Source organism: Coloeus monedula, assembly GCF_965178545.1.
Source record: "Coloeus monedula genome assembly, chromosome: Z".
Lineage (NCBI taxonomy): Eukaryota > Metazoa > Chordata > Aves > Passeriformes > Corvidae > Coloeus > Coloeus monedula.
The window spans coordinates 59,479,269-59,492,082 of NC_138822.1; the positions used below are offsets into that span (position 1 = coordinate 59,479,269).

Below are 12,814 nucleotides of genomic sequence, written 5' to 3' on the forward strand. Positions count from 1 at the left end.
TGTGCAGATCAGTTAACAACTGGTCTTGGAAATGCCACACTGTCACTTAAACCAGTCTTCCCAGCGCAGTGGTTTATGAGGAAGCACGCAGTTGCTGATCCTGAGGACACGCCACGTAACGTGTGACTGAGCAGGATTTTGGGAGCAGGCAGCACTGGCGTGGGCTCACGGTGAGGAGAGCAGCAGGAGGAACTGGAAGCTCTGCTCTTCTGTTATCAGGCCAGCTCCAGCGTGTCCCCGGTTCTTATCAGCCCTGGCAGAGCCGGTTTCTGACGCGCTGAGCCTCCACACGTCCTGCTATAGGGTGCTGTTGGGGCTGGCCCCGTTGCCTCCTGCTTGCACTTAAAGAGGGGCTGCGAAGCACCTTGTGACATATGGGAGCAAGGCAGGGCAGTGCTGATAGACACCGTGAAGAGAGGGGATGCTGGACCTCATCATCCTCAGCCTCCACTACTTCATCTGCTTTCTCATCTCTGTTGCAATCTGGTGTGGACCAAAGGTACAGTGCAGCTCTCTGTGACTCTGCACACCCCTGCAGCCAGAGAGACAGAGATCCCCCCCACCCAGCCCATGGTTCCCCTTTCTGTGTTTATAAAGACCTGTTTCAGCCTTATTTTTCTAAGGAAGTGAGGTTGTACTGGGAATTGAGGAAGAGCTGGAACACAGTGGCTAATTGTAAGTAAATTTAATGGGAAGGTTGCTTTTGTGATAAAACTGCTTATATTCTCTGTTGTGAGAGGGAGAGTCCGTTATATGTTTGAAATATGTAAGAGGAGGGAAGGAAAGGCAGGCACATTTGCTAAAAATGTCAGGCTGAATACAGCTTCTTAAGAAATAATATTTTCTCCCCTTCACAGAATAATTTTTTATTGACTTAAATCACTTTATATTTCTAGCCATAATATTATGTGAAGAGTATCGGATTTACATGTAAATGCTACCCATTGAGTACCTGAATTGTATAGTATTTTACATTTGCCATACTTGTATTTATTTGCACATGGGTTTTGAGAGGTGAAGGTGGTTTAGGTGCTGAGTAAATGAAAAGTGATTGAGAGTTTATCTTGCCTCAGCCTCAGGTATCAGGTTTCCAACAGCTGGTTTTCCTTGTCCTGATAGTTCTGTTAGAGAACACGCTGAGTGAACTTTATCACCAAGCTCTTGTGCTTTTCTACATCTGCACACTGATAGTCTTTCACTGAAACTTTTTCTCCCTCTGCCCACAGAAATCCAAATGTGAACTGCTTTATAAGTGACTTTTTCATTTGTTTGTACTGTGTGTTTTAAGGATGTGGATCAGCACAGCTCAAGTGCAGGAGGAGCTGAGGCGGAGCCAGATGGCCTTGTATTCATTGGCAAGGAAGAGGACATAAAGAAGTCCCAAAGAATAACAGCCAAAGTCGATGGCAGAGAAATTGTTGTTTTCTACCATGAGGGGAAATTCCATGCTCTGGACTCTCGCTGCTACCGTAAGATATTTGCCTGTGTGATCTCAGTGTTGCTAGAGTTAAGCATGAAGTGTGCTGCATAAATTAATATGGTGTTCTGCCATGTTTCAGATGAAGGAGGCCCTTTATGTCAAGGAGAAATAGAGGTATGTAAGCAAAATAAAAATAATGCAGAGGCATAGAGTCATATGGAAGCTCTAATGGATTTTTTCTAATGCCTTTATCTAAACATAATAATGAAAAAACCCAGTCGTATACACATAATAGCAGACAGTCATACAGCCAAATTACCAAACATACATTTTGTCCTAGAAGATGACTTGCTATCTTTTCTTCTTCTTCTTCCTGCAGGATATCGATGGACAAGCATGTATTGTTTGTCCTTGGCATAAATTTAAAATTACCTTGGAAACAGGAGAAGGATTGTATGAAGGAATAAATCCTCTGGAGCCATCACCAACACCAAAGTGGCAATCAAAAGGAGTCAAACAAAGGATTCATAAGGTCACAGTAGACAATGGAAACGTTTATGTGAATCCTCCAGATCTGTCTGTGAGCTTCGACTCTGATTATTATGCTGACAAGTACAAAATTGGTGGTGAATTAGCTATGGGAAAACAAAGTCACTCAGAAGCCACGGAGTAGGTCACAGCCAAAAAGCAGAATCCCGGGGAATGCACCAATGAAGAACATTTGTTGGGAAATAAAAATGTACTGTGCCATGAAGGTTGCCTCCAAATTATATTCCAGCGTTAATGTTATGTTAAAGCATCGAAATACATGGAAATGAGAAAGATAAGCAGCCCTGCATTGCCAGAAATGTGACTGATCTTGTGCTGAGGACATTTTTTTCACTTGCATTTCAAAAAAGACTTAATTACAGCAGAGTGCCTCATAATATTTGATATTTTGCTAGAACTATTTTAAATTTTAAGAGGGGATATTGTATATTACAGTTTATAAAACTTACTATGTAATTTAAGATAGATAGTCAGGTGGAAAGGTTATCTTTATATGCTTAACAGTTTATACTTCTAATGCCTTTGGTAAAAATTGCATGGGAATTTTTAACTTTTGAGGTACTTGTGTGATCTCTAGGTGTTTATTAAGTGCCACAAAGGGAAGCACAGAATTTCAGCATATTTTGGTGCACTCGTTTGTGCCTATTTGTGCGTTGCTACCTTGAGTACATAGAGCTATTTATTTTCCTTCTCCTCACTGTTGCTACTTCATTGAATAATGTGGCAAGGATTTGTTATGTATAGCTTGTTCTTCCTGATTCTGTTGGTTAGAGGGAGCTGTTTGGTGTCATATGTGATGTAGTAGCCCTTGTTTGTTTTATTTTTTTATTTATTGTAACCACATTTTTATACATTCATTTGAAAAAAAATCATGCTTTCTGTGTAAAGGCAAAAGTTGTGTTTTTCTCTGTGTGTTCACTGTACAATATCAGACCTGCCCCAAAAACCCCTTCCAAGGAAGTTTCTCTCTGAGCTCTGCTGCCCTCCGGGACATGGTGGGTTCTTCTGTTAAGCCTGTGGAGTGAACACTGAGCATCACGGAATCATTGAGGCTGGGAAACACCTCTAAGACCATCAAGTGCAATGGTTAAATCAGCCCTGCCGAGCCCACCACTAAACCATGTTCCCAAATGCCACACACATCCCTTAAATACACCATCCTGCATTGCTGCAATTCTTCAGCATGGTTTTTTTTTTTGTGTGTGTGATTTGTTGGCTTTTTGCAAAGTTCATTCATAGTCAGGTTCAGTTTTAAATGCCTGCTCTTCAGCTTGAAGTTTCTCTTGTGTGTGCAGCAGGCTGGCTTGCTTTTAATGTATGTCACGGGCAACTAGGCCTGTGCCAACACAGTTGTTCATACAAAGGTGTTTAGAAGTAGTGAGGCAGAGGGAAGAATCAAAGGAAAATTTGTGCCCCATTGATCACAATGAAAAAAAGCAAAGCACACAATGAATTAATTTCACCACATCGAAATTGAGAGAACCACCTCTGATCACGCCTCCTTGACATGATTTTTGTGGTTGACAGGGGAAAAGCACATTGAAAGTGCTGTTGAGCTGACCTATCTCAGTTTTGTATTTTATATCAACTACAGCACAGAAATGCTTCTGTTGCTTCCTCCTCCTCCTCCTCCTCTTCCTCCTCTCCCTGACCACTCAGCCAGCCAGTGCCAATGACCAGATGCAAATGCCTGCCTTCTGTTAAATGAATCACGTCTTGATTATCTGCTAGAAAATGCTGTTATGTAATGACCAATTCTGTGATTTGTTGGGGTTCTTTTATTACTATTTGTTTGTTTGCTTTAAAATGAATATGTCATCTTCTCCTCTTGAAGCCACAGGGTAGACAGCAGGAAGGTAGGGCAGGTACCTTCCTGCTGTCTACCCCAGATGATGGCCCAACGGGCTTGGGTGGCATGAGGGGGATGGAGAATTGCTGCCCTTCCCTCCCTCCTCACCCAACCACCTGCACCTGCGATTAAACTTGACCACAGACATCGTGTCCTAGTGAAAGACACGGATCATATAAAAGGAGGGTATTGAATCACCCCAAACCGGGCCAAGAGATACTGCAGAGACAGAGAAGCAGGTATTTGCTTTATTCGGCACTGGGTGTGTGGGGGATCGCTCCTCCGAACACACACGGCACTTGCTACAACACAATATTAGGGGTAAGATTCATGAATATTCATCAGGTTCCTAGGGATAGGAGGGGTTATACAAATTAGTTCTTGGAAGTCATTAATATCATTATCGTATGTGTCACACGTGCGGTGTACCCTGGTGGTCTCACTGGGGAAGGCTCCTCTTTTTCCTCCGGGGTCTTTCTGATGAATATCAGTATCTTCATCACAATGCACTTTTCACCTTTCTTTCTGAGGCATGCATAGTCCTTTATAGAATGATTCAGCAGTTTCTGTCTTGGATTCAAGTAAATTCTTGTTCCTCTTATCTTGACAAGATTGAGTCCTGCTTCTTAGGTTTTGATCAACATTTGCTGTCTCCCAATACTTAACTGCACTTACATGAGTTAACTATTGATCATTTTTATCAGTATTGCAAGATCTTCAGCTATGCCTGCATTGGCTCATGGATTGTTGAGATGGTATTTTTTAATGACATTTTTTGAAGCAGTGCATTACTAGAAATTGACTCTTTAAATTAGTAAATATGCAGTTCAGTTTAAGAAAGTACCAACTCTGAACAAAGTGCTATTGACTGTATGACATTTAGAAGTGTGCTGGTAACAGGAAGTTTGGTTTGAAAGCTTCATGGACATGTTCATACTATTGGAAGAGTGCTCAGGATTTTGCAGAATTGCCTTTACTGGCTAAAATTCAGAAAAGTGTTTATTCATGGGCTTACTCTTAATCATATGGAATAAATGCAACTGCATGTCCAGGCATAGGTAAATCCTTTTTCTTCAATACTTCTCAGGTGTAGTAACTATCTGCAAGCTTTTATGGTTGCTTTACCTTTTTTTTTTTTTTAAGTGTTCTTTCCCAGGAGGATTGCATTAATTTAACATCTAAAGCTTGCCCACTTGATTTCATTCCCCTCGATTTTCCTGTTGATGATCACAGGAAGAACTGAGAATTATTAACTTAGGCAGCCGTGAACAAAGCCAGGAAGGTTGGTGGGCCATTAGTTTTTCATTTAATTTTCCTCTTTTTCTTTTTTCTTTTTTTCCCTTTTTCCTTTTTTTCCTTTTTTCTTTTTCCTCCCTTTTTAAATATTATTTTTGACAGCAAAGAACAAAGCCTTCAGTACATTAGTCACTTCCTTTAAGAAAAATACGTGCACTATTCTGAGCTTTGAAGTGCTAGACTACGCACCTAATTTGAAAATAGTTTAAATATTTAATGTCCTATATTTGAACATTCTGAGTCTTTTCTTTCCAGCCCTTTCTAGGTCCCCAGCTATACCAGTAAGAGTGCATGAAGACATGGAAAGCACAGGTGTTTTCCTGAAAGGGAACCAGTCAGGAGATTTTTCGTGAGGGACAGAGGGGGGAATGCGGGGGGATCCCAGATGTGCTGGGAGGGCAGCGCCAAAGCTGGATGAGGAGTGCCCATACAGGAAAAAAAGAGGAGGTGTTGATCCTCACAAGGGAAGGAAACTTAGGTGGGGAAAACCAGGAAAAGCAGCAAAAGGCACTTTTGGGAGCAAGGACGCTGGAGCAGGGTGGGGGAACCGAGAGCCATCCAGGGTAGCCCTGGAGAGGCTGGAGTGAGGCTGGAACGTGGCTGTTCACAGTCAGGGACTCACAGCGGGACGGGGACAGAGGCGAGGAGTGGTTAAGATGCTAAGGTGGCATTTAAGGGACAGTAAAGAGACAGAAGGAATGAGTAGCTGTGGGCAAGAGGTCAGTGAGTCAGTGGCTGGATAATTACCGCTTCCTAGAGGGGTGTGTTAATGACAACCAAATCATTCTGGAGGAATGTTTTGTTTGTCTAGGGGGGGAGGTTTGGTTTAATTTGACAAATGAAAAAACACCATCTGGTTTTTTTTCATCACAGATCAGTCAGGCAGGCAGCAGAGAAATAAATTTTATTCTTTGGAATGAAAATTTTCGTGATGATTCTGCAAGACTTTCAGGCTCTGTAATAAGCAAGCAGCTTGAAGACAATCAGTAAGTTATGTTTATCCTATCATGGAAACATCTTTTCAAGAAAGGCAAGTGAAGACTACGTAGCAGTTTGAAACGCAGCGTGAGCCTTTACCTGATGTGCCTGCACTGCAAACCTTGATTAGAGAGTAGTGACTGTAAGGCTGGACGCTGTCCCTTTCCTTCTCTTTGTAGTACCTCGTTGAGCAATGTTCCCCGGCTGCACTCAGTGCTGCACGCTAAGTTAAAGATCCCTTCAACGTAAAACGTGCTATTAAGTTGGGACTGAGAAGTTCATTATTGAGCATATTTCTTGGACAAGAGCAGTCTTTGCAGGATGGCAGAACACAGGGAGAAAAAAAATGTGCATTCTGTAGGAAAATAATTTTTAAAACCACCTTTCTCTGTTGAAGACCTTTTCAATGGCTTTGTACAGTTCCTAATTTCATACTTAATATTGGAATGAAATCAGTTCTGAATTTTGCATCTCTGGTTTCTGAAATGATCAGAAGTATCTCACGTGGTTCTCTTGCTGGTGGTACAAATATGGACTGTTAAAGTCAGCATTCACCGACACCCATCACTCTGCCTCGTTGGCTTGGCAGCTGCTTTCCAAGGTTTCTGGGGGAAGCAGGGGCTGGGGAATGGAAATAATCTCAGTGGAGAGGTACTTCAGCCTCTGTGTGTGTGTGGGAAGGCTGCCCTTTGCTGGCAGAGCTGTGGGAGAGCTGCTGCCACAGCAGATCCGACCTCTGGGGTCTTCCCCACCCCGGCTGCACCTGAGGTATCTGGGGTCTGTTGTTTTCTGCTGGGCCAGCAAATTCAGCCAGCTCCATCAGCAGGTGAACAGGTACCATGCTGAGGGAGGCAGGAGGAGTCAGTGAGGCTTAAGGGGATGTGATAAATTGGGTCAGTTCTTTGAACTCTATTCTGCAAACGCTCTTTTTGATGTGGCTTTTATTGATGCAAACCTATGGATTTCATTAAGTGAATTTTTTAGTTGAATGAAGAGTTGAGCACAGTTTGCTGCCATCTATAAGTTACTGAAGTAGATTAAAAATGAAAGTGACAGTTTTGTCTGTAGGTAAAAAACCTGGAAAATCAGTGCAGATGTCCTGATTAGCCCATCTGTGACTCTTCCTCCATGAGACGAAGAGAGGTCCCTGACAAGCAGTAGCTGTGATGCTTGAACAGTGGAATTGTTCCCCGAGAGATGTCAGAGAAGGATGGTTTGTTGTTGCAAACCATAGTAGTTAGAAATCCAAGGCTTATGAACGAAAGACTACTCCAGAAATAATTATTCTACTTGAAAGTAAAATGTGTTATTAAAACAAACAAATGAAAAGTTATAATTAATTTAACTCTTCAAATTACAATTAATTTTTGCATCAGCTGTGTTTGACTAAGGACCCAGATAATGAAGAGATTACAAGTAAAGGTGATCCCTCTTTATTAAGGCAGTCATTATAGTGGAAAAAGTGGTAAAGCTTTTACTCCTACTGAAGTAGGTCTGTAGCACCTGAAAGTTTTCTGATATTTTTAATGTATATATGTGAGTTTAATAAGAGGTTTCACCTCTGCACACAAATGTCCTGCCTTTATTTCCATTAACATCCAAGACTCATATTCAAGGAAAAACTATAGGTTTTTTATTACAGTGTGTGCTGAACATATCCCCTCCCCCACACCCCACCCCCCCCAAAAATGCAAAACTTCATGTTTATTTGGCACAGATTGCTCCAGGAAAGACTGAATAATTGTGTATCTTTGTTTTGCCCCAGGAAAGCACAGAAGAGTAGTGAAGTGATGGCCTCTCACATTCATTGTAAGGCCTTGGGTATTCCTGGCGCGGCACTGGCTCAGCACCCAGGAGACCAGCACAGTCACCCGCATTTGAAAAGCCATGGATGCTCAGGATCAGCAGCACTTCCCTGGAGGCTGTGTCACCTTGCAGTGCTCATGGTATTTTTCATGAGACTCAGCACTGAAAGAATACCTGAAGCTAATAATAAGTTTGGAGGTGCAGGTGTTCACAGTGGTTTTCATTATCAATTTTCTTGTGCTAAGCAGAATGAAGATTTGATGTCAACTACATGGATATGCAAGGTTCTGCACCTGGGTCAGAGTAATGCCAAGCACACAGGCAGGGCAGAGAGAATGGTGGAGAGCAGCCCTGAGGAGAAGCACATGGGGTGTTGGTGGACGAGAAGCTCGAGATGAGCTGGCAATGAACTTGGACGGGCCAGAAAGACAAAAATGTCCCGGAGCAGCAAAAGCAGTGTGGACAGCAGGTCAAGGGAGGTGATTCTGCATCTCCACTTGGGTGAGACCCTGCCTGCAGAGCTGCATCCATCTCTGGGGTGCCACTATAGAGGGATGTGGACCTGTGAGTCCAGGGAAGGCCATGAAGATGATCTGAGGCTGGAACACCTCTGCTATGGAGACAGGCTGACAGAGCTGGGGTTGTTCAGCCTGGAGAACAAAAGTTTCTGGGGAGACATTAGAGCCCCTTCCACTCAGTAAAGGTACTCCAAGAGAGCTGGAGAGGGTCTTTTGACAAGCCTGCAGTGACAGGACAAGGGGAATTGGTTCAAACTGACAGGGGGCAGGTTTAGATTAGGCATTGGGAAGAAATTCTTCCCTGTGAGGCTGGTGAGGCCCTGCCACAGGTTGCCCAGAGAAGCTGTGGCTGCCCCATCCCTGAAAATGTTCAAGACCAGGATGGATGCGGCTTTGTTTGAGCAGGTCTAGTGGGTGACATCCCTGCCCATGGCAGAGGTGTTGGAACCAGAGCCCCTTTAAATGCCCCTTTCAACCCAAACCATTCTGTGATGTTATGATTTTATATGATGTGGTACTCTGGTTAGTTTTTCCATTGCTTTTTAATAGCTGATAGCTGTGAAATTGAAGCAGAAATAACCATTTGAAATGTTTCCTAGTTTTGCTATGGAGTATTATTCCTCTGTTAAAAAAAGTGAAAACACTGGAAATGAAACAATAAAAGATACCAAATGTGTTTTTGGCATTTACTCAAACACTCTCTCCGTATCTCCCTAGTGAAAAAAGGAAACAAGAAAGAACCCAAAATTTCCCTTGGGCTAAAGAAAATAAATCAGACTTCTCGTCTTTTGAAGTTCAAATGGGACAAAAACAGAGCTGTTCTAAACTCCCTTCCTGAGATGACAGATAAATGAAGCACATGGTGGCTTCCCCGTGCTCAGGGCAGCAGTTTTGCTCTCCCACGGTGGTGACAGGCTGTCCTGTGATTGCAGCTGTGCCACACTTACCCTCTCCTTACCTGTATAAGGCAGTTTGTCAGAAAGCTCCCAAGCTCTCCCTGTACCTGGCTCTGCAGAACTCGCCCCAGAGAGGGTGTGGCTCAGTCCAGTAAGTGTCAGATTTGGTTGACAGCCTGTGTCTAGAGAGTTTTTAGTCAGCAGGTTCAGCTGGAAACACAGGTTTGGAGTCTTTGGCCTTGCAGAATGCACAACAACAAAGGAACAAAGTACCTACGGAGACATGTTATGGGTTTTATCTGTACTCTGTACAGAAGTGAGTGTTCCCCACGCTTTCTGCTTAATGTACCCTGCAGGCATTCCTGTTGGGGGTGTAGGTGTGTGTATGTGTGTGTTCCATTCAGAAGCTTCCTCCAGCTTCATGAGACCAGTTAGCCCAGTCTCCAGCAGCATTTTATAGCCTTTTGCAGGCTGATGTGCACCAAAACCAAACATCTCGGCTGCCTCATCTCTGGAATGCATTAATTATGTGAGTGCACGCGGTTCCTCCTGCAATTCCCACTTGCTGTTCCAGTCTTAGGAGAAACCACATTGCCCATCAGAGACGGTGGGGGGAAGGAGGAAGGAATGTCTCTGTCACACCCCTCCAAGTTCCTTTCTATAAGAGCTGCAGGTGGGAAGAATATCAGTTTATTTTGACAGAGTTGTTCTAGCTGAAATTAAAAATAATAAATGCAACTTCACATTGACAAACTCCTGGTGTTTAGCTTTAAACACCTGGATGACATCCTCTGCAATGCCATCTCTATACCTGAGGAGCAACATAAGCATTAATTAAGAATGAATGCTGCTAACAAAAATCGCTGTCAAGATCTTTCATGTATCACCCATCTCCAAGTTTCCTTGAAGCCAGGGAAATGGAACAATGGAGGGCAAGCTGCCCATCAACCAGCAGAATTAAGCCTTTATTTCAAAGGGGAGGAACTGAGTTTCCAAAACAAGCTTCCTTCACTCCTTGCAAGATATTTTCTAGCCCAGCAGCTCTTGACAGGTTGCACATCTGAGTTGACTGCAGCTGTGTCCCATCCTGATGAATGTGGGGCATGTGGGATGCTTACTGCCAAGATGGGATATTGGCATGACACTTTGTGGTACCTAGGAATGCACCCTAGTCACAGGCTTATTTTAATTAGGATTACGAGGAGCTATTGTACATGGTTATGCATATATATGCATATTGGGCAAGGTTTCTGAGTAAACAAAGCTGGGCCTGCCAGGAGGCAGCACATGGTGAATTGCAAATGAGGTATCTGCAAGATCCTGCCCTTGTTCAGAAGTTCATCCTTTTTAGAATTTGATAATCCAGGTTCCAACAGGAAAATAGAATCCTTAGAAATAGGAGTATTGTAGCACCTGCAAATCCGCTGCTGCCTCCCCTCTGCCTCGTGCCAGTTTCAAGGAGGTCCATGGGCAACTTCTGCCTTGTTGACCCTGTGTTCCTGTTCCCTTTGGGTGGCTGAAGAGCTACTTGTGGCCAGTCTCCTCCTTCTCAAGTGTCTGCTGGCCCTTCTCCACCACACTGGCCACAATGCAGTCACCAGCAGGGAGATCTCCAGCAACCCAGCCATCTGGGGCCACACCTGCTGAGCCCAGCCAGCAGGATGAGGCCTCCCATTGAAAGAGTTGATGGAGCTGATGGAGAAGGTGTGTCTGGACCAACCAGCTGCAGCCTTCCTGTCCCACCAGAGTCTGGGTGCTCAGACGTCCATGGCAGTCTCCTCTCTCCAACATATGCCAGTGGGGAAACTGCTGGAAGAGCTGCTCCACATCCCCAGCCTTCTGTGAAGGGGGCTGCTTTACAACTTTTCAGACACTTGGGCTGAGACCAAGGCTTTGATGTGTGCAGGTGAAGGTGCTGGTGGAGTTTATGGTCGAAAACTATGGTGACATCTTCGGGGAGGTGATGGCTGGCCTCTCCTGTCCATCAGTTGAGGAGACCCCCACGGCCAGTGACAGGTACAAGGGCGAACTAGAGTCTTGTCACAGCCTGGGGCTTGGGATACCAGAAACCTCAAAGTTAAGAAGACAGCTCTGTGTGCTTCAGGTGTTCTTGATGGAATGACATGGAGCTGTGTCAGGGAGTGTTAGTTTGGATATCAGGAGAAGGATTTCACACAGGGGGTGATTGAGCACTGGAACACACTCCCCAGGGAAGTGGTCACGGTACCAAGCCTGACAGAGCTCAAGAGGTGTTTGAACATGGTGGGATTCATGAGGCTGTGCTGTGCAGGGTCAGGAGTTGGACTTTGAGATACTGATGTGTCCCTTCCAACTTAGGACATTTTATAATTCTAATTTGGCCGAAATGGCTCACAAGGGCCAATGAGGAACAGCATTGTGCAGAGTGTGGAAAGAACTCCATGGCAGATCCCAGGCCCTCTCACTCTCCACTCTGAGCCCTGCTGTGTGGCACAGGGGCCCAGTTCACCTCTGCACATGCACAGGGCTCTATGGGCATCACCCATAGACAGAAGATGCTGGAGCCATCCTGTCACCAGTGCCAGCCATTAGTTCTTTCCTGGGGTGTAATGACCCTGCTCTGGGTGAGCTACTGACTTCAAAGAACATTGACCTGGTGAGGAGCTGGGTCAGGACCCTAAACTTCAGCTGAGTAAACTTCCAGCTGTTCAAAGAAATAGTGAGATCTGCTGGGATCTGTCCTTAGTAACGGATCTGACCAGAGGTGGCAACTCTTTAAAGCAACTTTTCTTGGAGCAGAAGACCTTTCCAAGCTGATGCGTAAGGAATCAAGCAAGGCAGAAGGGAAAGTCCCACAGATAAACAGGGATCTGCTCCTGAAACTGAGGAGTAAAAGGAAACACACTGCCAGTGGGCATAGGACTGGTGACCAGGGAACAGTACAGAGATACTGTTTGGATGTTTGCATGTGTGAGGATGGGATCAGGAAAGCCAAGGCAAAAATGAAACAGGACATAGCAAAGGGTATGAAGAGTAACAAAAAGGGATTCTATAAGTACATCAGTCAGAAGAAAAAGGCCAAGGAGAATGTACCCCCTGATAAATGAGAAGAGAGAACTGGCGACAGCAGATATGGAGAAGGCTCAGGTACTCAGTGAGTTCTTTGCCTCACACTTCAGTGGCTGTCAGGCTTCCTGTGTCTCTTGATTCCCTGAGGCTGCAGGTGGGGTTTGGGGAAGTGAAGTCTCCCGCATCATCAGTGAAGACCAGGTTTCAGAGCACCTGATGCGCCTGAATGGGCATAAGTCTACGGGACCTGGTGACATGCATCTCAGTGCCCTGATGGATGATGTTGCCAGGACACTCTTGTGATAGTTGAAAAGTCACAGCAGTCAAAGTTCCCAGTGACTGTAAAAATGGAAGCATCATTCCCATTTTTAAAAGGGGAAAAAAGAAGGCCCAGGGGACTACTGGCCAATCTGGTGGCATTCTGTGGTGGAGTGACCGCAATGACTGACAAGGG

At 44.5% G+C, this 12,814-nt stretch overlaps 1 protein-coding gene across 1 annotated transcript; it reads left to right on the top strand.

Moving 5' to 3' along the window:
* Positions 1 to 374: 374 nt before the first annotated feature.
* On the top strand, positions 375 to 2,754 carry RFESD (Rieske Fe-S domain containing). Its single transcript, XM_082300962.1, has 4 exons — positions 375 to 499; positions 1,289 to 1,469; positions 1,560 to 1,594; positions 1,800 to 2,754. The coding sequence occupies exons 1-4, from the start codon at positions 422 to 424 to the stop codon at positions 2,091 to 2,093; spliced, it is 588 nt and encodes a 195-aa protein (XP_082157088.1). The 5' UTR covers positions 375 to 421; the 3' UTR covers positions 2,094 to 2,754.
* Positions 2,755 to 12,814: the final 10,060 nt, after the last annotated feature.

What these genes read in the sequence shown, in the direction of transcription:
- RFESD (XM_082300962.1), top strand. Translation starts at nt 422, where the DNA reads ATGCTGGACCTCATCATCCTCAGCCTCCACTACTTCATCTGCTTTCTC. An exon ending in CAATCTGGTGTGGACCAAAG is followed by an intron (nt 500 to 1,288) that starts GTACAGTGCAGC and finishes GTGTGTTTTAAG; the next exon opens with GATGTGGATCAGCACAGCTC. An exon ending in TATGTCAAGGAGAAATAGAG is followed by an intron (nt 1,595 to 1,799) that starts GTATGTAAGCAA and finishes TTCTTCCTGCAG; the next exon opens with GATATCGATGGACAAGCATG.